Here is a 24,356-nt window from a genome sequence, read left to right as displayed (position 1 = left end):
GCGGAAACTTCCCACGCTTGGCCCCCGGGAGCGGGGCCGGCGGAGCGGATGCGGAGCGGGAGGCCGGACCTCGCCAAGGGGCGGGGGAACATGGGCAGCAGCGGGGATAAGAGGCTAAACCAGGACGCGGCGGGGCGCCGGAGCCGGCCCTGCCCCCGAGGCCCCGCTCCTGCTCCTCCTCTTCCCCCGTGGCCCCGCCCCGCCTCCTCGCGCCCCTCCGCTCCCCCCAGGCTCCCCGCCGCTCGCGCCTCTCCGCCCCCCCCCCCTTCGCGGCTGCTCTGGGAGCGCTAAGTAAACCCACGGGGCGCAGATAAAGCGCTGTGGTTTTAGTTTAAGGGGGGAGGGTGGTGGTGGAAGTAAACTGGCCCCTTCTAGTTGTATTTAGAAACCTGCCAAAGGCACTAGTCAGGGTTTAGCGCAGATGAGGTGCCTATGAAACAAATGGGCATGAAACCTCCCCTGGTACAGCAGGAAGGGAACTCGGAGCCTTTCTCTGCGCCAGGGCCAGTCCTCCCCGCACAGATGCTAGGCTAAGGCACGTGAAAGTTGTCAGTACAGCATCAACAACACGCCAGGCTCTTTAGAAGGGTAATCAGACCCTGTCCCTGCACCCCAAAGACTTTGCAGTCGGTAGGCAACATACCAGTGCAGCAGGGGCGGCTCTAGGAATTTTGCCGCCCCAAGCATGGCAGGCAGGGCCCTTCCACGGCTTGCCTGCGGACGGTCCGCTGGTCCCGCGGACATGCATTAATAGAATGACCAGATGTCCTGATTTTACAGTCTCGATATTTGGGGCTTTTTCTGATATAGACCCCGATTTCCCCCCAACCCATCCCGATTTTTCACATTTGCCATCTGGTCACCCTATACGCATATTAAAGGTGGGCATGGAGGTGAGAATGGGTACATGGCAGCTTGGTGCTGAGAGAGGGGTCAGAACTGCATGGAGTGAGACACAAAATAGGCGTAGGAAAGGGGAGATGATTTCAGTGGAGTCAGGTGGCCGTGAAGAGCAGTGTGTGGCACACTTTTCCTTCTCTGCCACCAAGCGGCAGACTTGGCAGGGGGTGAGGGGTTGCTTGAGAGTCTTTTGTTTGTTGTGTGTTTTTAATCAATTGATAAGAAAGAGGAGAAGGCTTGGGTGAAGATGGGGTGGCTGTTGCTTTTAACTTTACAGCAAGGTTAATGATTCTTATTTCTTCCGGCAGGAAGCCCCCATGCTCCGACCCCACTCCCCGGCAAGAGTGCCACACAGGCAGAGCGGGGCAAGCCCCTGCTCTCCAACCCCATTTCCCCGGCCGGAGCACTGGGGAGGCTGGGGGACCCCACTTACTCTGGCCCAGGGCCCCACAACCATAATCCGCCTCTGCATACTCCTTATCAATCAATGATTTCGCTGTTCCAATGGAATACAACTGTTGCAGGAGATCACAGTCGGGAGGGCAGAGATGGTCTTTCAGGTAACCAGGACCAATTCTGTGTAGGACTTTGAAAGCCAACATGGCAATATTGTCTAGAGTGCCAACTCTGACTGAAAGTTATTCCAGGAGACTTTTTTCCCCCAACATGATGTAATGTCATTTTCTTAAAATATCCCATTAAAATTTTCTGGATTGCTTTCACTAGTCACTGGGAGATCGATGCCGATTGTGGAAAACTCCAGGCCAGTCCTGGAGGGTTGGCAACCCTTTCCATAACAATCCCATAAATCTGCATTCAATTAGTTAAATCAGTCTTCATATGATCATCTGACCTGCCACACAGCATTTGGAGACTCAAATAACTACAGCAGAAAAAAAATTCACTATCATCTGCAGTTGGCCAGATGAAAAAGTCTCCAATCCTATGGGAGACAGATCTAGCCAAAATGATCCATAGATTTTTAATATCTAGGCTGGAATACTTCTACTCTCTTCATCAAGGAATGAAGCTCCCTTCCATTAAAAATCTCCAACTTGCTCAGAATACAGCGGCCTGGCTGCCCAGCAACATAGGATGCCAAAAACATATAACCCTGATGCATTGCTGTCTTGCAATGGCTCCCCATAGAAATCATGGAGTAGGAGAGTTCAGGGCATGTTTCTCTTCTTACTAGCATCACTTCAGTTACATCCAGGTTAATTTTCACTAGCTGTTCTTCTTCCATGTGCCAATCTTGGAAAGCCAAAAAGAACTGGAATCACAAGGATGACATAAAGGACAAAATTCTGAGAAGATATGAAACAGTTTTAGCCCACATGATTGATCTCAAATACAAATCCAATCAGCTAAAACTGGAACAGAAAGAAATATCGCTGATGGGATATAATGTTCAGTATTATATCCTCTTATATCCCTTCCTGCCTCTTCTAGCATTTTAAAACTGAAGATCCAGATTTTTCCTCAAAAATCTGTTTGCAAAATAGAGCATTGTTGCTTCAAAATAGAGCATTGTGAAAATAAACATCAGAAGTCAGAATAGTTGAATTCAGAACTTTGTCAACTTTTAAAAGGTATGGACTCATGTAAGTAGCATGGTTTTAGCACACTTGAATTAATTTGGTTGAAACTTCATAATAAATGCTGAAAAGCATTTACATTTGTAGGATTATCAGTATCTAAGGATGGAAATGAGAGGCTTGTGTGCCTAAGTGAGGTGGGAGACAAGCTCTGTTTGAAGAATAAGTATGCTTACAAAGTGAATGTGATCTGTTTCATTTCATAAAACTGTGACTTTTTTTCTTTTGTTTTCCCAGGTTGTGGAGAATAACTTTGTCCATCTTACACTCTTGATTCCTAACATCCCCAGTGAAGAGTTCCATACCAGTTTTCCAATTTAGTCTTGACCTCACATTGGATGTATTTGATTTCCAGTCTTTAATATCCAGATCAAACAATATGAGAAGTTGGCCCATAAAGACTGCAGCATTTGAGGCTTTTTTTCCTGGTTGTCAATTCTATTACTCTGCCTCTGAGGGATTTTTTTATTTTATTTTGAGGCAGAACCCAATCAGCTGGTGGATGGATTTCTTTTAACTCAAATTGAGTCATTATACAGTTTATTTAGAAAAATTACTCAGAAAAGTGACTGTGAAATGACACGTTTATCTATCCCTTAAGGATTTCCATCCCAAATGTACTCAATTTACAAGAGAGGGGGAAAGCATCACTTGACTAATTATCATCCCTACAGACTCAGTGTAGTTCCTTTCCTCTTCATACATCATCACAAGCAATAAAAATCAGTTATGCTTAGTGCAGTGCCTTTGCTTTCTTTCTATGCCTTCTGACAGCTAGCCAGGTATTGTTTTCAGTGGGTTTGCAGAGATGTAACTGGCTGGAATTTAGTAAACAATTTATTGATGATGCTCAAGAAGGAAAAGAATCCATCATAGTTCTCTTTAGGCATAGGTGCTCTACACTGCCAAGAGGAGTAAAAAAAAAAGGATAAACTGATTTTTTCCCACTAACATAAGCAATTATGACTAAATGTATTTTAGGAGCATATCTGTTGAGATAAAAGATGCCATCTTTACTGTTCCTTTTTGGAGCTACAACATAAGAATGGCCTGACTGAGTCAGACCAATGGTCCATCAAGCCCAGTATCTTGTCTTCTGACAGTGGCCAATGCTAGGTGCTTCAGGGGGAATGACCAAAATAGGCAATCAGCGAGTGATCCAGCCCGTCGTCCACGCCCAGCTTCTGGCAATCAGAGGCTAGGGACACTCAGAGCATAGTGTTGCATCCTTGCCCATCCTGGCTAATAGTCATTGATGGACCTATCCTCCACGAACTTATCTAGTTCTTTTTTGAACCCTGTTATAGTTTTGGCCTTCTCAACGTCCGCTGGTAGCAAGTTCCACAGATTGACTGTGTGTTGTGTGAAGAAATACTTCATTTTGTTTATTTTAAACCTGCTTATTAATTTCATTGGATGATCCCTAGTTCTTGTTATGTGAAGGAGTAAATAACTTTTCCTTATCCACTTATTCCATAACAGTCAAGCATTATATTGTTGTTATACATATGCTTGGCAGAATTACATTTTTAATAATTTTGACTGTTTTTTAAAGCACCTTTTTATTTATTTAAATTTTCATAGTCGTGAAAAACTTGGAACAGGGTCAGGCAATAATTGTTTAATGACAGCAGATGTTGAGATTCAAAAAGGAAAGTTTTAACTGTTAAAACACAAATTGTCAACATCAGATGTCAGAATATAGTGTCCTTAAATCAAACTCTAAGCTCTCAAACAGCATTTTTCTTACTTTGCCTATCTGTAAATTTCAGTTATCAATGGAAATATTTTTTCATCGGTTTGTCTGTCGATAGTGATATCAGCCTTTACCGACATTTACCAATAAATCTAATCCTAATTATACGCAACCTCCATGAGTTTTAAAGAGATTCTTGAATTTGAAGTTTAAGCTATGTGGAGTGCTGAAAAGCATAAACATATCTGACAGACTAATCTCTACAATGTGAATTTCCTGGTTAAATATTGTCAAAGCTCACCAATTAAAGCATCTCTTGCGTGGTCAATTGTGTTCTTTGCTAGTGAGTATGTCAGTGTTCAACATCAGTGCCAATACTGCAGATACCATAAAGCAGGATAATGTGAGCATGCTGATGTCAAATATGATAAATAATTTATTTTTTTCTTTAAAACTTTATGGTTTCCCTGTGGAAGCAATTCATCTACCATATGTAGTTTAAATTGGTTGAAATTACCACACTGCAAGACATTTTAAATAAGGGTAAACCTCTTTTTCTGGTGTGATGGCTTGCTTTCATTTAAGAATGGAATGTCACTTGAGATCTCCAAATCCTGTTCAGAAAGAAAGCATGATTTCCAGATTCCCAGTTAATGTTATAAACCTTGTCCGCTCAGTGAAATGGAGGCTACCAGATGTTTAATAGATATCTGGATGTTTTCCTAGGGGGATCCAGACTGTAAAACGTGGCCTGCCAATTACAAATATTTTTTAAATCTTTAAAGAATTAAATATTTGAGTAAAGGATGTATAAGGATTATTTAACATGTGGCACTAGCTAAAATATTCTGTTATAATTGTTTTCTCTCAGAAACATAACCAAAAGCCACTGAATTTCTGCAGAATACTGACTGTAGTTGTGTTATTTTACTAGGGTACAGCTACTTCATTTTTTAAAACATGCTTGTGCTTGGTGTTAGGTTTCATATTGATGATAGCAAGTCATGCCCTAGTGTAGATTAGTTGAACAAATGCATAATGTCCAAGAAGTGCCAGCCTGTTTCTTTAGCTGCATACTTCAACTATATAATCAATACCATTGTAAATGTCAGTGACATGATTCGTGTGTACTCTCATACCTAAATAACTATTGTTAGATTAAATTTAACTAAAGCAAAACAACATATAATTAACCTAACTACAAAATCAGAGTATGGATATTGTTACGAGCATAAATATCCATAAAAATAAAAGGGGGATTATGTACCTAATTTCACCTTTCAGAGTTCACTTACTCAGTGATCTTTGGCATTATGGATAGTTATTAACCGGCTTTTGTCAATTAAATTGACTGGTTACATGTTAGTAAAGGCCAACCCAGTTACTAATGTTTGTGTACTGTCAGACTCTTCTATTTCATGGGAGATAAATACAGAACTTCAGGTAAGTACATGGTTTCTCTATAATCCAACATCTGTGTCTATAAATGAGTGGAGAACACTACTCCCATCAGGAACAGAGAGAGGCACAGGTTATGTAAAACAAATGCTTATTCAGGAAGAGCAAATTAATTGTAGCTGTGGCTGCAATCCTATTGTACGGTTATCTGTTTATGCATTCAATCTTTGCAGTAGTGTTAGAGCAGTTTTTCCATAACCATGTAGTTGAATTGTATGCTTTCTCCATATAAGGATACTTGTGATTATGGCAACTGATGTATTGTGCTTTTACAATGACATCCATTTTTGGTGTTCTGGGGCATTCTTCATTACTCCCAATCAACTTCATAATGTATGGGTGGCTGTAATAGAGAATCCATAGGAGAAAGACCTTGAAACAAAATATGGCTCAGGCCAGGACTCCTCCTTTTGTGTCAAACTGCAACTAAATTATTAAATACACTCTGTTAAACATATGCTGTAAAGATAAAAAAAGTTTAGAATCCATTGAAAACACAATGTATTTAATATATCTGCTTTATCCTTTATCTCCGTGGAAGTGCCTTTAATTAAATTACAAATAAGTGAAGATTAAACTAGTATTAAAAATAACTTTCCCTCTTTATCTTGATCAATTTTAGCAGCTTTTATTTGAAGGGTGGCTATAGAATGCTGTTGTTGAATAAAATCTTTTAATACTGAATGAATGTCTGAGGAAGACCGCTGGAATCATAAAATCTGCTGCATAACTAGTTTGCATGAGACTTAAGTGATGAGATACTATTGGCTAGATCCTTATTTGGTGTAAATCATCATTGCTCCAATTAATTAAGTAAAACTCTGCAGACTTGCATCAGCTGAGGAGCTGGCCCAATAGTCCTGATACAATAGTGTGTCAGGAGTTCCTTGTGTACTTTAAGTTAGGCTTGTGTTGAAATATATTGCTGAATCAGGGCTTGTAAGCACTGTCCACTGCTGTGATGAGTACTTTGCTGGTCATGAATAACAAGATCAACTGCTTATTTCTAACAAAGTGATAATACTATACTTAACTGAAAAATCTGCAAGAGAAGGCACTCTGCTGAATTGTCATATGCTGGATCTAGAAAGACTTTTGAATGAAGCATAATTTATTTCTGAAATTTGTCACCATTTCTTCCTGTGTACACTTTGTAATACAGTATATGTAAAATTAAATACCATAGTTTTAAAGGAGCAGGACACATTATAAAATCACCTGTCTGTCTTAATCATTGGATAGTCCATAATGTTTTAAGTAAACTGACTTATAAACCTGTGTACATTTGTGGTGGTGGACTTAAACATTCTCTCTCTCTTATTACTGTGGACAGTAAGCCTTTCAAGGTAGGGAGATATTTTTTTAAAAATCCTGTAATGGAAATAATTCTGTTCAGCTAATTCATTTATATAAGTTCTCTGATAAAAATGTTTGCAGACTTCTTCAAAACATTTAATAATTGAAGCCAAAGGGCCTGGAAAATTAAATGAAAGCAGGATCATTATGCTCCTTGCATTTTTTATTTCTTTATAAATATTTGTACTTTGATTATACTGTACCACTTAGTACCACATGATGAAAAGTGGTATTGGATCAAAGCTGCTGACCACACTATAGGAGAGCTCTGTTTAAAAGGTTGATCTTAACATTAATGGTATTCCAGTATGTTTAGCAGTATTATACCCCAAATGACCTCAGAAGGATATGTTTCAATAAGCTAAACATCTAGAAATAAGTCTTCTCATCCAATTCCTCAAACTTAAGTGAAATACCATTGTTGCCTGCCTTTTTTAAAAAAAAAACAGTAGTACCCAGTATTATAGGTAGAGATGGTAACAAAACAAAACAAAAGCCACATTAAGAACACTAAAGTTTCCAAATCAAGCACTCAAAAAGTTAAGAAATGCCAGTATTTAGGTTGCATGTGAAACTTAGTTCAGCTTCTTTTCATGTATCCATTATGATTGTCTAATTTCATAACCATAGACATTTTCCATAGTATCCAGACCTCATTCAGTGCACTGCATGGACCATGCTTACTGAAGGGGCAGCTATTGGTATTCTTTTTATTGTCCTCATTCAGTGTGTGGCCTAATGCCTTATTTATAGCTCACTGTCTAAACCCTGCACTGAATGCTGTTTCCTTGTGTGCATTTCTGTGAGACTCATAATGATAGTATCTGAGTGCTTCACGAACATTAACTTATTTTAACACCCTACTGAGACAGGATGGTATTGTTCCCATATTACAGATGGAGAACTGAGGCACAGAGAGATTAAGGCCCAAATTGTCAAATGTCCAATAATTTTGGGTGCCCATCTTGAGATGCCCACCACCTGATATCTAGGAGCAGAGCACTCTATTCAATGCACAGCTCTCATTAACTTCACTTGCAGCCGTGAGTGCTCAGGACAAATTTTTTAGCACAAAGCAATCCTATCCAATCTGAAAATATGGAGATCGTGCTTAAATAAAAGCTGAGTCAAATACTTATGTCAGTTTCCAAATGTGAATGTCTTCTTGAGGGAAAAGATTGCTACTTTCTCCCTAGTAAACATAAAATGCTCTCCTGCTTTGATTTTTTTTTTAACTCACTGCACCCTCTCATCTGGTATAAATCAGTGTAGCCCTATTGCTTCTGATAGTTATGCAGATTTATATCCATTGAGGAGCTGATCTAGTGACACCCATAGGTTTCCAATCATTGTCAGTTTCCACAAACTATGGAAATTGATTCTTGTACATTGCAACAACAGGTATGAGCTCAAAGAATAATCAAGTGAAACTGAAGATTATGTTCAACAAAATAAATGCAGCTTTGGCAGTAACAGTGGCTTTGATATAGATTGCTCAAATTAGAAAAGAATAAGCAAGATTAACAGTACATGTTGCAGGTGAGAGGGTCAGTTTTCTATATGCTGTTAAACCAGCATCTGTGCACTGACTTAACTGGGTGTCAGTCTGGCTTTGCATGAGGCTGAGCACACAGTATAGCAGCATTTAAGCTCTTGTGATAATATATGCATTGTTAGAATATTAAATATGAGTGGTTTTATCCAATAATTTGTTAAACTATATTCCGTTTTTTTTAAAGTTATCTTTGTATCTGCTCCCCTAACTGTTCACTTAGTGTGTCTCCTTCTTAGCTTTTCACTTTTCTTCAAAACTGCCCTTACATTTAGAACAGCTTTGCCCTTCCTGTGAGCCAAGTGCTCTCTTCCTCTTAAAAAAAATACTTCTTTTGTGAAACCTTAATCTGTACAGCGATCACTGTATAGTCTACATTAGAGACTGTGATATCTTTTGAAGAGGGTCCTTATCTTTACCTGAATGTAAAGAACTATGCATTTTATAGTCTGAAATAATAATGCCATAATTAAAATGTAGACACAATATACATAGAAAATAGGCAAGTTATTGACTGAACTAACTCAAATATCAGTCTCTAAGGGACAATTCAGAGTGATAGCAAAGAAGAAAAATAATATCTGAAATAGAACTTATGGAAGATTTTTGTTGTTGTTGCCATATGCCATCTATGCATAATTGTAGCCTGCAGTAATTGAAAAAGATTTAGAAACTTTGGAACTTACCTATTTCAATGGAGGACATCTCCAGGCTGGATGAGGCTATCAAGTCTATAAATAGGATAATAGCAGAGTTCTACTAAAAGTTTAGAAAGAAAAATCCCCATTCTACTCCATTTTCTTGGAAGCTGAAGTAAAGATCACTGCAGTCTATTAGACTTGGACTTCAATCTCTTGATCACCGAAAATGACAGAGGCCTTCAGTTCTTGCATCATTTTAATTATAGAATATTTTAAAAATCACACTTTTCACAAAATGAATTGAGATTATACTCCACCCTTTGGTAGGTAGTTTGTTAAAAGTAAAAAATACACATCAGCAAACTTGAGAGTTGTATTTAAATTTAAGAGGGAGATTATGTACCCTGTAATTGAGATGTCTCTGAGTACAGAAAAGATACTTGACAGACGAGAATAGGGTGAGTTTCTTTTAAATGAAATTCTGAACCTATATATAAACATTTTGGATTCAAATTCTAGTTCAGCATTTGGGAGCTACATATTGTTGTGCAATGGAAGAGCCTCAATTCTACTCAGGGAACATGATAGACATGTCTTGTCACCTCTTGTTGATCTTAGTGACAGCACGTAAAGTTATCCGAGCTAGCTAAACAAAAGACTTAGATGAGGTGAGGAGAATTGTTTTAAATATGCAGAATTTACTCAATTGGAAAATTCCAAACTACTGCGGAGAATGGTGAGTTAGTTAGTTTTGAAATGGTAAAAAATTGGGAGGAGTAAGATAGTTTCACACTGTCTGTTCTGTCCAACTATACTTTTTGTCACAGTTGCACTTTAAATGGCTAAACAAAAAGACATATAATATTTTAAGGATTTTACTTGAATTAGGCATTATAAAATACCTCACGTCTGGAGCCTTTCAAGTCTAAGGCCTGCTGGTCAAAGCACTCAACTTGACCTCAAACTGTGGTGACAATAGCAAAGAGATAGCCAGTTCCCAAACCAAATAAAGTTTTATAAAATAATGTCAAGAGCTTTCACTATACCTGGACATAGAAAACAATCCAGTATGTCTCACGTCAAGGTAAGAAATGGCTGATGCCCAAAGAAAGGTGCAAGAAACACTGCAGTAGGCAGTGGGATAATCTACCCTCCACATTCTAATGAAGGCCTCATCATACTCTCTAAACCTTGTGTTTTAAGTGTGAAGCACAAGGTTTTATATTCCTATAAAAAAGTTTTAGCATAAACTGTAACTCTGGATATTCTTGTTCACATAGGATGTCCAATCCCTCTGAGTCTTGCTAATTATTTCATTTGAATATAAACTCTGCATCATGCCATCCCTCCTCCAATAAAGGTCTGGTGAGGGTATGACTCCTGCACCCAGGGATGGACAGTACTCAGTCTTTCTGGCTACTAGACATTTTCTATTGGATTTTCACAACTGCTGCGTTTTACCCAAATATTTCCCTGTGATAAAAATGGCTGCTTTCTAGAAATTTAAATTGCTCCTAAAGCAAAGAAAAACCAGAAAGCTTTCTGCATCACCACTAGCAGTTTACTATAAAACTGCTCTTGTTCAGCCTGCTTAGGTATTTCTATTGGCACGCAACAGTGCTGGAGTTTTGCCCAGTGTAGCACAAATCTTCTTATCCACTGGAGACAGAATTAGCCACTACCTCAGCAATCAGATACTCTGTCTTCTACTAGGCTTGAACATATCTTTCACTATTTTTACTACTGCCACACCTCTGAAGCTCTGTGATGTTCACACTTTATCATTTAATTTCACTTGCCAGCACTGCTGTTTCCTCTGAGTTTATGGTTTTCACATGATTCTAGTGTTCTGTTCCAACTCTTTCAGTTGCTGCCTGCATTGACTACTTGCTTACGTTGTCATGCCAACTCCCAAGCTTAGAAATTCAACTTGAGTGCATGCCTTTTTTCAAGCATAGACTTCAGTTACCAAGGTGCGTGAACAGAATACATGAGCGTGGGCAAACAGCTAAACCAGTATGGTTTATCCAAGTATCCATTTCTGTTTCAGGAGTGCTCTTTGTCATTCTTGCCCTAGTCCCTGTCATTCATGCCCATGCCACTGAAAATACATAGATTAGAAGGGGACCAAATGGGAAAAAAACTCATACATCTTAGTAGTTAGCCACTGTTTTATTTTCCTCATTTAAGCAAAACTGCTAAATATATCAAGTGACCTATATAGAACTAACAAGAAATCCATAAGTGACTAGTTTACTCAGGCTCTCTGAAAGTCAGATCTTATTGAATTTGATTTATATTTTATGCTGAGTCATTCAGGATATCTGTGTATCAATTTTCCAAAATACCCAAGTGAACAATTCAAGAAAAGTACAGGAAATTAAAAAGGTGGATTTTTAACTTTTTTATACCCAGGTCATGTGTAACAATTGTGCCTTGTTCCTTTTACTGTATTTAACTAAATGGTATGTACTGTAGGTTCTATGAAACAGCCAGTGTTCAAGATAAACAACATTTTGAATAGCTTTAATATAACTGATAGTCACATTCACAGATTAGTTCCATAATGGAACTAATGGAATCACCATTTATAAAAAAAATGGTTAAAAACTGTTTAGTGGAAGAAACATGGAAATTTCATCTCAGACTCTCTGTAGCTCACTGGCAATTTCTATAGGCAAGCATGCACTGGATTTCATGTAAAAGCAGCAAAGAGTCCTGTGGCACCTTATAGACTAACAGACGTATTGAAGCATGAGCTTTCATGGGTGAATACCCACTTTGTTGGATGCATGATCCCACGAAAGCTCATGCTCCAATTCGTCTGTTAGTCTATAAGGTGCCACAGGACTCTTTGCTGCTTTTACAGATCCAGACTAACACGGCTACCCCTCTGATACTGGATTTCATGGGATCCTCCTATATTAAAGAAATGTAACTGTATTGAACTTTAGTATTTCATGCACAGATCTTTTAAGATGGCTATTCACTTTCATCACAGCATATTTCAAGCACAAAGTTTTAAAGCAATGCATTACAGTTCAAGGTTGAAAAAGTGCTTAATAGAGTGACTTATTCTTTTGAGAAAAATACATTAGAGAATAAAGTAAGCTGATTCCGACTTTTCATAATGGGTTATTAGGAGTTTCCTTTTCCTCTATCAGAGGGGTAGCCGTGTTAGTCTGGTTCTGTAGAAGCAGCAAAGAATCCTGTGGCACCTTATAGACTAACAGACGTTTTGCAGCATGAGCTTTCGTGTGTGAATACCCACTTCTTCGGATGCAAGCAGTGGCACTTGCATCCGAAGCAGTGGCCCCACGAAAGCTCATGCTGCAAAACGTCTGTTAGTCTATAAGGTGCCACAGGATTCTTTGCTGCTTTTCCTCTAATACATCCGACTAGTAGTCCTAGAATCATAGAAGATTAGGGTTGGAAGAGACCTCAGGAGGTCATCTAGTCTAACCCACTGCTCAAGCAGGACCAACACCAACTAAATCACCCAAGCCAGGGCTTTGTCAAGCCGGGCCTTAAAAACTTCTAAGGATGGAGATTCCACCACCTCCCTAGGTAACCCATTCCAGTGCTTCACCACCCTCCTAGTGAAATAGTGTTTCCTAATATCAAACCTAGACCTCCCTCACTGCAATTTGAGATCATTGCTCCTTGTTCTGTCATCTGCCACTACTGAGAACAGCCGAGCTCCATCCTCTTTGGAACACTCCTTCAGGTATTTGAAGGCTGCTATCAAATCCCCCCTCACTCTTCTCTTCTGCAGACTAAACAAACCCAGTTCCCTCAGCCTCTCCTCATAAGTCATGTGCCCCAGCCCCCTAATAATTTATTTTGCCCACCACTGGACTCTCTCCAATTTGTTCACATCCTTTCTGTAGTGGGGGGCCCAAAACTGTACACAGTATTCCAGATGTGGTCTCACCAGTGCCGAATAGAGGGGAATAATCACTTCCCTTGATCTGCTGGCAATGCTCCTACTAATGCAGCCCAATATGCCTTTAGCCTTCTTGGCAACAAGGGCACACTGCTGACTCATATCCAGCTTCTCACCCACTGTAATCCCCGGATCCTTTTCTGCAGAACTGCTTCTTAGCCAGTCTGTCCCCAGCCTGTAGTGGTGCATGGGATTCTTCTGTCCTAAGTGCAGGACTCTGCACTTGTCCTTGTTGAACCTCATCAGATTTCTTTTGGCCCAATCCTCCAATTTGTCTAGGTCATTCTGGACCCTATCCCTACCCTCCAGTGTATCTACCTCTCCCCCCAGCTTAGTGTCATCTTCAAACTTGCTGAGGGTGCAATTCATCCCATCATCCAGATCATTAATAAAGATGTTGAACAAAACCAGCCCCAGGACCTACCCTTGGGGTACTCTGCTTGGTACCGGCTGCCAACTAGACATCGAGCTGTTGATCACTACTGGTTGAGCCTGGCAATCTAGCCAGATTTCTATCCACCTTATAGTCCATTCATCCAATCCACACTTTTTTAACTTGCAGTCAAGAATACTGTGGGAGACTATATCAAAAGCTTGACTTTAGCAAAGCTTTTGACAAATAGTCCTGCTTTAAAATAACCTGCTCTGAAATACCAGGCTTGAACTTGAAGTCATCTTAAGTTGGTTTTCATTTCAGATTCAGAAAGACAACAGAACTGAAGATGGCTGGAGGAAAATTTGATCCTATGGATAGCTGTTGTGCATTATAGCTCTAAGACACTGATCTTCACACAGAGTTTGCTTCTTGTTGGTCTGAGGTAAGGACTTAAGCTGTTCAGCAGTACATATCAGAGTCGTTGTACGGAAACCTTTACTGAACTAATTTCAAATGGCTGATTTAGAAGCTTGGCCAGGCCTCATCTGGCTACATGTTGTCCCAATTTCTGTATGTTCATGAGTGGTGCATGACTCCTGCATTTGGTGAGACTGGGCGTAAGAACTGGAAGCTCCCTAGAAGTGTAGGGGGGCACTGGCACCCGGACCGTGGCCCCACCCTCTTTTCTGTATCAAGGCCTGCCCCCGCTCAGCCTCCTCCCTTTGAGGTCTCACCCATGCTCCACCACCCCCTCTGCCCCAGGCCCTGCTACTACTCAGCCCCCTCTCCCACCTGTACCTCTCTGCCACTTCCCCCAAGGCCTCCCCCATCCGTGCCTTTTCCCCTCTTCCCCTGAGGCCTCCTCCACCTGCTGCTCATGCCTCTTTGCCTCCCTCTCCAAGCCCCTCCCTCGTGCCTCTTTTCCCCATCCCCTGAGGCCCCCCACCTCTAATAGAAAACATTAAAAATCTGGTAATTTCACTAGTCGAGGGATTAAGTTGCTAACATTTTCCCAAATTCTAAGGATTTCCTGGGTGAGGAGGAAGGGGAAAGGGAGAGGGAAGCTTAAGTGACTTCAGAAAGTTAGATCCATGTTGTTCTCTCAGAGTATTTTACCAATGGAAAATTTTCAACAAGGCAGACCCAGAACAAGGAACATTTATATCCATTTTATTACTCTCATCCTCAATTTCATGATTTTTCCATAAGGCAATATTTTCACTATAGTACATTCAAATAATTTCTGAAGCATTTGGCAAGGTAGTACATATACACTGCATTTTAAGTTTTATTTTAGAATCCATTTGTCTTCCATCCTTCTCCAGAGATAAATCTGTCCATCATGTCCAATGATCTTTCAGGTTGGTCATAAGGTAAAATATGTCCTCCACCTCGAACAATTACCTTCAGGGTGCAAAGAAAGAATAGATTAATAGTAAATCCTGAGCAACAAAAGTCAATTTTGCCAGCAATAATTAATTAAAACTGGGTTCTCTCATATACGGAGATCTTAGCATGCACGCTGAGTCAGAAGGATGACTCTTTCACTCTAGTCAGTAAAATATAAACACACATATCCAAAGACAAAGTCATGTCATCTTAGACCAGTTAATAATAGGATCAAATAACTAAGCCCTAATTGGTAATCTTTGATATTTAGACAGGCCTATCATGGATACCATTACATCATGCTTTGATTTGGATGCTTTGAGTCTCCACAGGCAAACTAGCAGCAGCATCACCACCACATTGTCTGTGATTTAAATTGACTAGTCAAATATTCATTCTACCGGCAAATGTTTAAAATAACAGCACAAGTCTACATTGTATGATCTAATTTTGGAATCTGAATTTATTAGGAAACTTCGGGTCTTGAAATAATAGGTGCAATATTAGAATAATTCATTTCAACCAAACAGATGATGATAGATTATTTTCACGTTAGTTTATAGTCCTCTACTTTTTGACTTCTCATTAGATATATTTCTCCTCTTGTATATTCCAGTTTTTGCTGAAATTCAGAAGGGAGTGCATGTGTTACTTTATTCTGAATTGAATGATTCTCATATAATTGAAGTGTGAAACTGTTTACATGATTCTGTTTTTCAAAAGCATCTTACGTTATAGTGCATTCCCAATTTTCCTGTGTTCAAATTTTAAGACATTCCTTTTTCAGTGTATGAAACTTGTTCTAGTTCATGAAGTATTTCTTCTCTCCCTCAGCCCCTCCCTTATGAAATGCTAAAAGTAAACAACTCTTTGACAACATCTTGAAGTTATTCCAAAGAAGATCTTTTACTGGCACCCACAATCCCAGTCTATAGTAGTCAAACAGAAAGTAGTAATCAGGGTTAAGTCTTGGCCATTATCTGACAAAATGACTTCTGTGCAGACACATATAGCTGGACCGAGGACACCTAAACGAGTTATTTGCATGAGAAAATACAGCCGTTGAATTTAAAACATGTTTGGCAACCAGCAGCTATTATCTGGACTACATCTCAACAGAATATATAACAGCTAAAAATCAGTCTCATATACGTTCCATTGTGCCCTCAACACCTCCACTGCACCACTAGTCTGGCTAGAGTTAAAAGATCTGTCAGTATATCTATTAAGTCCTTCCCTTTCAAGATCATCATCCATTTAGGTATAGAAATTTGCAGCATGGCTTCATAGAACCAGGACATATGGTTTGAATAAATATGCATATTAAATGTTGATTAACAATTACATTCATATTCCTTTTATCCCCAAAGGACCCTAGGGCACTTTAGAAGCCAGTTTATCAACTACACAGGGATCCACCACTGAAATACAGCAACAGCTTAATAGCACTTTGCTACCCTAAAGATCAGCTCAACAAGAAGTGAAGAATAACACCCTCCCCATTTGACAAAAATCCCTTTGTAGTTTTAGACATAGGCAGAAGGTAATGATCCAAATACAATTTTGGCCAATACAGTCCCCCCACCCCGCACCCTTCAGGATAAGAGGCACGTGTCCCTGCTTCATTTGAAAGCTCTTACTGGAGAAAAGCACAAGGTGGCTTGGCCTGAAGCTTCTGAATTTCAGTGATTTGCCCATAGTGGTTTTTGAAGCAGCCACAGTGGGTAAGATATTCAAAAAACTTCCTAGTGACTTAGGCTGCTAAGTATCTAAATTACTTTTGAAAACCAGAGTAAGGGGCTTTTGAAAGTTTTACATTTACCTCAGACATGTACCAACCATTAATTTTTTTTCAATATTTACAAATTAAACCGTAACAGCCCCCCTACAATTTCATAATATACATTTAACACAACAGCTAGTAAAGGCACAGCAACAATTATGAAGCATTAAGTAAGGTTAGCTCAGTGCAAGACTGCACACAGTTGCAGCATAATTAAATGCATCACTAAATACCAAATGTGGACTGAAAGATTTTGCAGCTTTCTACAAAGCAGTGAGGAAAGTTGTCTTTATAATCAGTCACTTTTACTGTTGCACACTACAAGGAAAGCAGAACCCACTAAGTTAAAAACATATCAAATGTCTCACTTTTAAAGCCTGGAATGATCGCTCATCTTTAACCCATCCTATTGTGCTGCAGTCTCAGAACTCTGACACTTCATTCGATACCATATGTGCTGCAATTCTTCAGCGCACAAGGGGAAGTAAAGCCTCTATCAATCTAGAGTTTCAGCTTTAACTCTTAATAGTTCAGCTTTTTAAAAAACAAAAAAGTGGATATTAATCTGTTTGGCCTATGCAGTTAAGCTAGTACAATTATTTCCTTGTATCTGATTTTTTTAGGCAAGGATTCTACTTTATATAGGAACAGCTTTAGTTTTGCATTTATTTATTTTTATGAAAAGATGTGGTATAAATACTGGAAAACTTCCAGTTTCTAGGAATTCCGACATTCACACCGGACAGGAAGAAAAGGCAGGAATACACATTTAAGCATATTATTCTGTGTCTGCTCCTCAACCCTGACCAGGAAAGACCAGACTTCCACAGGGTCATGAGAGAGAGTTCAGTCTTCATGCTAAACCAGTCTCGGGTCTTACCCAAGTAGGGACCGCCAGCTATGCCAGATTCTTTAGGATATACATTATAAGACAATGTTAACTGAACTAAACCACAGCCAGTCAACCACCACATTCGTTATACTTTGGCTTTGGGATAGCCAATACTGTTTCCCAGATAGCCCTCCATTCCCTAATCCAATCACGACCATGACCAGAAGCTGCTAGCAGTGTCATGGAGGCCAACAATGCTGTTCCAGATTTCTATTTTAAACAACGAACTGCAAAATCTTAAATCTCAAAACAAGAGCTGGTTCAGTAAAATGAGTTAACAGCTGCATCTCCCCTCCCCCCTACTCTGCTTCTAAGAAATAAACACTGTTGGGGAAAGTAAACCAGCAGAGTTCACAGGCTTCAACTCTGACATTCTTGCTAGGAACAAAAGTAACAGTAGGATGCAGGATCTCCGCTTACATTTACTGTGACCCAAACTTCCTTTTTGACCTCGGTGTTATTAGAAAGGAGGACAGTGGCTGTAGGATGTCACTACACTGTCTGGATGCGGACGTTCAGGAATTCCAGCGAGGCTGACCTCTCAAGCATGAAGGAAGTTACTCTTCAAGTCAGGCTGGACTCGAGTTTGTTTAACCATATTACTAGTACACATGCAATTTGTTCTGTTTACATTTGTTAGAAGTAGTGATTTTTAAAAAAGTCCTCAGTTGTAGTTTTATTCCTCTATTGTACGTGAGTGACTCAATTAACAGATAACCTGAATCATGACATTTTACATCTATACTGCTATCATAGGGTATAACTGCAGCTTGAGTAGACATACCCAAGCTAGCTTGAATCAATCTAGCTTGGATATTGGAGCAGCAAAGCTGGAGCTAGCCCATGCTGAATTACCCAGGGTTCTGGGTGGGTTTGTATAGTCCATGTTGATGTGTGCACTGCTTTGGCTTCATTACTCACTGCTAGATTAAAACTAGCCTCAGGTACATCTAGTCGAGCTGCAATCACACTATGAGATTGTGTATAGCAGGGGTCGGCAACCTTTCAGAAGTGATGTGCTGAATCTTCATTTATTCACTCTGATTTAAGGTTTTGCGTGCCATTAATACATTTGAACGTTTTAAGAATGTCTCTATCTATGTCTATAATATATAACTAAACTATTGTTGTATGTAAAGTAAATAAGGTTTTTAAAATGGTTAAGAAGCTTCATTTAAAATTACATTAAAATGCAGAAATCCCCGGACCTGAGTGCCACTGAAAATCAGCTCGCGTGCTGCCTTCGGCATGCGTGCCATAGGTTGCCTACCCCTGGTGTATAGGGATATCTTAAGATCCTTGAGTGGAGAGGCAATATAGACGCAAACAGTTGCCACCTGCAGTACACATACACCCAACTTAGCACATATAAGTACAAGCATTGGTTGTCAAATTGTTCAGATTCTCTTTAAATCCAGCTACAACATTTGACCTGCCATAGTGAATTCCAAAGGCTGACTTTCTGCTGTGTGAACTGGTGTTCCTTTTTCCTTTATATTTACTTTCCATTAAAAGTGACCCTTTGTTTTTTTATAAATGGGACAATATAAAATGAGAGACTGATCTTCTTCCTAGCTACTCTCGACTGTAATACCTTGGTGAAGTCCCCTCTGATGAAGCTTTCAGTCGCTCCATATCAGCACCCCACCAGATCTGACAATCTCAGTTACCCTTCTCTGGCTGGACCTTTTCAGTACCTACAGCAAAACCTTGTTCTAGTAAAGGTTGGTGCATTTGATTTGTTGGGGGAGCAGGCCTCATGGGAGGGACAACCACTTGAGGGCTTAGGGTGGGGATTGGGGGTACAAGGAAGGAGCCAATGAGTGTACTTTGCTCAGCTAAGGAATGGGTACCGCATCACAGTCCCTTGGGTTAGTGGCTTCCAGAAGTCAAGGAATCACTGGCTGAACCTTGTAACTTTTTTGGGGACGGGGGAGAGAGACATTTCCACAGTTGGCCTTACAGTCACCACTGGAAGTAATTCCAGGGCTCAGGGAGAGTGAAGACAGCAGAATTGTTTTGAAAGAAGTTAAAAGGAAATGAGTTACCCTTTGATTTGTATCCCAGATTTTACCAACATCTGTAGTGACAAAATTAGTATCCTGGTTATCGCTGTGTTACAGAAATAAAAACTCTGTCCTCCAGAGACTCCTGTGTTAAAATGCCCCAATTGTTTTTGCTCCATTTTATTCCTTGCTACTTTCTTTGTTGGCTAGTAGCTAGTTAAATTTAGACAAGTGGTTCTTTGTGGCTTAGTCTAGGATATCAATAAGCATGTACAATTAAGCCAGTGAGGGAAGTACTACAAAACAGATGTGAACAGCCCTAGACATAATTGGGTGGGTAATCTGCAGGAAGCACCAAGCACAGAAAGCCAAATCTTTTCTTGCTTTTAGATCTCTGGCAAGGCAGCACAGTTGGCTAATAGTTGGTTTTTCAAGAAGCCCTGTGGCTTTTTGGTAATGCTCTGCAGTGTCACGCAGGAGACCAGCTGGATTCCTTATGTGGATTTATTTTTCCCTGGCTGGATTGTACTGCAGAAGCAGCATGTGTTATCAGTATCTCAGACAGAACCTATATTGCAGGTGTGGCCAAACTGCAGCTCTTTTATAGTTAAAAAGTCACAGAGCTGCCGCCCCCCGCCCCATGCCTTCCCATTCTCTGACTCCCAGATGGGGGTGAGGGGTGGGGGTAGAGCTCGGGGCTACTGCCCTACAGTGGGGTGATGGGGCTAGGGGCTTCTCCCCTGCAGGAAAGGAATCTTGGGGCTTTAGACCCAGTGCTCCCTTCCCACAGGGCAGAAGCCCCGAGACCCTCTCCCCATAGGGCAGAAGCTCCTAGCCCCACCACTCCACTGCAGGGCAGAAGCTGCAAGCTTCCCCTACACCCACCAGTCTGGTAGGCAGAGAATGGGGGAGGATTTGGGGGGCTCCAGAAAATATTTCAAGAGAATTTAAGCCCTGGTGAACCTGACAGTGTGAGAATAAGACTAATAAAAAGAAGCTTGCACATGCACATTACATCAGGAAATTGCATCATTCTGTATTCAGCCATTGTGCTGTGCAGACCTCACGAGTTCGCGATCTCCCTGCATTCCGCAGAATACAGGCTGTGATTACTGTTCGCAAGTCACATTTGAATAGTTTTAGATTTAAGTGGTGACCCTACCTTAATTTCATGGATGACAATAACATCTTCAAATGCAAGAAACACAAGTATGAAGAAGAAAACCAAAGTTTTAAGCCAGAACAGGAGGAAGATTTTGCATTCACTGCTAAAGGTGGCAAACCCCTGTGCCTTATCTGCAATGCATTGCTCACTCACTACAAAACGAGCAACTTGAAATGTCAATACGAAACGAATCACAATAACTTTTTGTGTAATTACTCTCCTGAATCAGAATTAAGGAAAAACAAGTTAACCACATTAAAATTATGCCTAAACAGTAAACAGACACTATTTTCGGCATTCAGTAAGGAAGCTGACACAACTGAAGTTAGTTATGTTGTGTCATGGAATATTGCTTGTGCTAAACATTCATACCATGATGGAGAATTTGTTAAAAAGAATATTGCAGAAGTGGTTGCAATTTTAGAGCCAAGTAACACAAAACTTCAATGACTATTAAAGAAAATTGCTATTCACGCCACACTACGGAGAGGTTCATCTCCCATATCAGAGCTGATGTTGCAAGCAAGATGCAAAATGATCTAAAGAATACTCTAGCATTCAGCCTAGCTGTCAACGAATCCACAGATATACAAGATAAAACACAACTAGCAATATTTGTTTGCTATGTTTCCGCAGGTGTAATTGTGAAAGAAGAAATGTTCTCTCTGTTAGTAACTTGCTCACTCTCTCTCTCTCTCAAAAAAGAGTAGATTTACCGGTACATCAACAAAGGAAAGGGAATAAGGGATGACAGATAACCAAAGTCATCATACCTCAAGATCAATGGTATCAAAAGCAGTGTCTATTCTATGGCAGCATTAATGGACAGTAGCTATTAATATAAATACCATTTATATTTGAATCTTGCTGCTATTTTCAACTGTGAAAAAAAGAATAAAAAAGTTTAGCAGCCCATTTGTTTCCCTCTCTCTCTCTCTCTCTCTCTCTCTCACACACACACACACACACACACACACACACTCTTCTTAGCTAGTTTGATCCTTCCTCTCAGCAGGGGTCACTGCAGCAGTTCTACTCTACAAGTGCTAAGCGCAGCGCATACTATACATGTTATTACATAAGCTATTTGTTGTGGCTACACTTGTATTTTATAGATTGGTCATCAGCTGCATTGCTTGCTTTCCAGTACAACCAACGTTCCAGAGCAGAAGATTTCCTAATTATTGAGCCTATGATCATGGGAATCTGGAGTGTCTAAGGCTATGTCCACACTAGCACTTTTGTCAGTAAAACATATGTCACTCACACACCCTGACAGACCGAGAGAAGCGCTGGTGTGGACAGTGCTGTGTCAGTGGGAGACGCTCTCCCCCAACATAGCTACTGCCACTTGTTGGGGGTAGTTTAATTATGCCAAGGGAAGAGCGTTCTCCCGTTGCTGTAAAGCAGCTATACTGGAGACCTTACAGCGGAGCAGCTGCAGCAGTACAACTGTGCTGCTGTAAGTCTATAGTGTAGACATGGACTAAATAAATTGAGGGTTACCAAGAACTGTATTTGTGATTTAAGTCCATTAATACTGAATAGCTAACAAAAATCCTGTGCAGGCTTAATCTATTCATAGGACAGTCTATCAATGAATTATAGTTGGGTAAATAACATATTTTACACAAATACTGGTTGATTTCTAAAATTAATTCATTTCACCCACGATCAGATCCACTTTATCATCAAAAATATTTTTGAGACAACTGTGCCCAGCAGCTCCAATCAAGATTCAGGCCTCATTGTGCTAGGAGCTCTACAAACATAAGATGACCTTCTTCTTGCTTGCAGTCTAAGGTAGACAGTAGGTTGAGAGGGGGATACTTTGAAATATATGTTAAAAATGTGCACACTTTTTTGCATTAATTCCATGAACATTACAGTGATCCTGCCAACCAGCACAGTTATTTGTGAAAGCAAATTTTGAAGTTAATTTTAGTTGTTTGCTTGCATGCTCACCCAACACAGAAACTGCAAAATCCTGTGACCCAACTGACCAACTGCAGCTAGGAAACAGCTAAGATAGAATATTCAGAATCAGTGAAAACTGAAATGAAAGGAAAAATTTGGAAAATAAAAGAGAAAAAGACATTGCGACTTGCTTATACAGATTCCACAAACAGAAAGACTAAATTAATTAGTAAAACATGTTCACTGCAAATTATTTACTCAGCACTAATACTGTTGCTCTTCACAGGGTGTTAAGAACAATGCACAATGTTGTGACACTCAATTTTGGGATAGACCAAGAAGCCTCGACTATTATTGTCTTTGGTGACAGCACAATACACAACAAAAAGGCAATTTTCTATCCAGCAATATCTGTGCAATCTCTCAGAAATCAGTGGGGTTGCAGGTGAATAAGCAGAATCTGACCCAATGGAAGTGTACTGGATGTTTGATTGGATTTATTTGCATTGATTAGATGTTTTCCTAAAAATATGGTCTAGTTCAAACAGAAATTAATTCAGAGAAGTTCTATGGTAGAAAGTCAAACTAGAAGATCACAATACTCTATTCTAGTCTTAAAATCTGTGAATCTACAGATAGAGCTACAAATCATTCGTCACATTTGATTTTTACATTAAGAGGACAAATACTATTTTGTTTTGATCATATGGGAGTCACTTCTGCTGTGAAATAAATTTCACAGACTGGAACAGGCCACTAGTGATATTTTAAAATTTGGTTAAAAGGGGGAGAGGGGTAGGATTAAGGTGCTCCATTTTTTATTATAGCTCACTGGTTTCTTAATTTAGGAATGATTTTTCTAGGACTGCTGATTCAATGTATATTGTATTACCTGAACAAAGAATTACATTGCTCAGTTAGAGCCAGTCTAATCTCACTCAGTAATACAGATAACAGAGTTTCTCAGTAGTGGATTCATAAAATAAATGTATGCTGTACATTCGAGTTGAAAGAAAAGTTACTGAAAACTAGAGTCTAATCAGTACCAAACATGTATACATCAATGTATCACGTATGTGCATGGGCACAGATTTAAGAAGAATCAGCATCAAATGTTCAAAGGGATTGCACAACGCAGATATTAAATCCAGCCTCTCTGCAGTTTTTTCCCCCATGAAGAGTTGTCCCTGTGCCTGACAGCAGGAACACAGATATGCTAGTAACAGATTTTTTTGGTTCACTGGCAATTAAAAAAAAATCAAAAAAAAAATCAATACATCCATTTTGGGTTGAACAAAACAGTTCGTTTCAATTTCAAGCTTAACATTTTTCAACATTTTAAAAATAAAACTGAAGGAAATTTCTAAATGAAAAGTCATTTGGAACTGTACATTGAAATATTTCATTTAAATAAAGTTGTAAGAAAACATTTTGACTTTTTAGAATTTTGCTTTCTTCCACTGCTCTCAACATGAACAATTAGGCAAAGCTGACGTGAATTTGCAACACCTTTCAGTGTTGCTGAACCTACATTTTTTTTCTCAAAAAGAGTTTTGTCCCCCAAAATTTCACCTAGCTCTAATCATGAACCTAGTTCAGTTGCTCTTCATGGCAGGAATCAAGTGTTGTCTGCAGTTTAACAATTACCATAACAAAACCAAGTTTTTCTTCCTGAGAACTA

At 39.7% G+C, this 24,356-nt stretch overlaps 1 protein-coding gene across 4 annotated transcripts in view; it reads right to left on the bottom strand.

Moving 5' to 3' along the window:
- Positions 1–14,677: 14,677 nt before the first annotated feature.
- Positions 14,678–24,356, bottom strand: part of CPVL (carboxypeptidase vitellogenic like) — a 97,957-nt gene continuing 88,278 nt past the window's right edge. For all 4 annotated transcript variants that reach the window (XM_045007580.1, XM_045007581.1, XM_045007582.1 and 1 more), the window contains one exon: positions 14,678–14,927. In XM_045007580.1, the coding sequence (XP_044863515.1) occupies positions 14,817–14,927 (111 nt within the window). In that variant the 3' untranslated portion in view covers positions 14,678–14,816. The remainder of the gene's footprint in view (positions 14,928–24,356) is intronic.

Source organism: Mauremys mutica, chromosome 2 (genome assembly GCF_020497125.1).
Source record: "Mauremys mutica isolate MM-2020 ecotype Southern chromosome 2, ASM2049712v1, whole genome shotgun sequence".
Classification (NCBI taxonomy): Eukaryota; Metazoa; Chordata; order Testudines; family Geoemydidae; genus Mauremys; species Mauremys mutica.
This window is presented reverse-complemented; position numbering and strand designations above follow the sequence as displayed.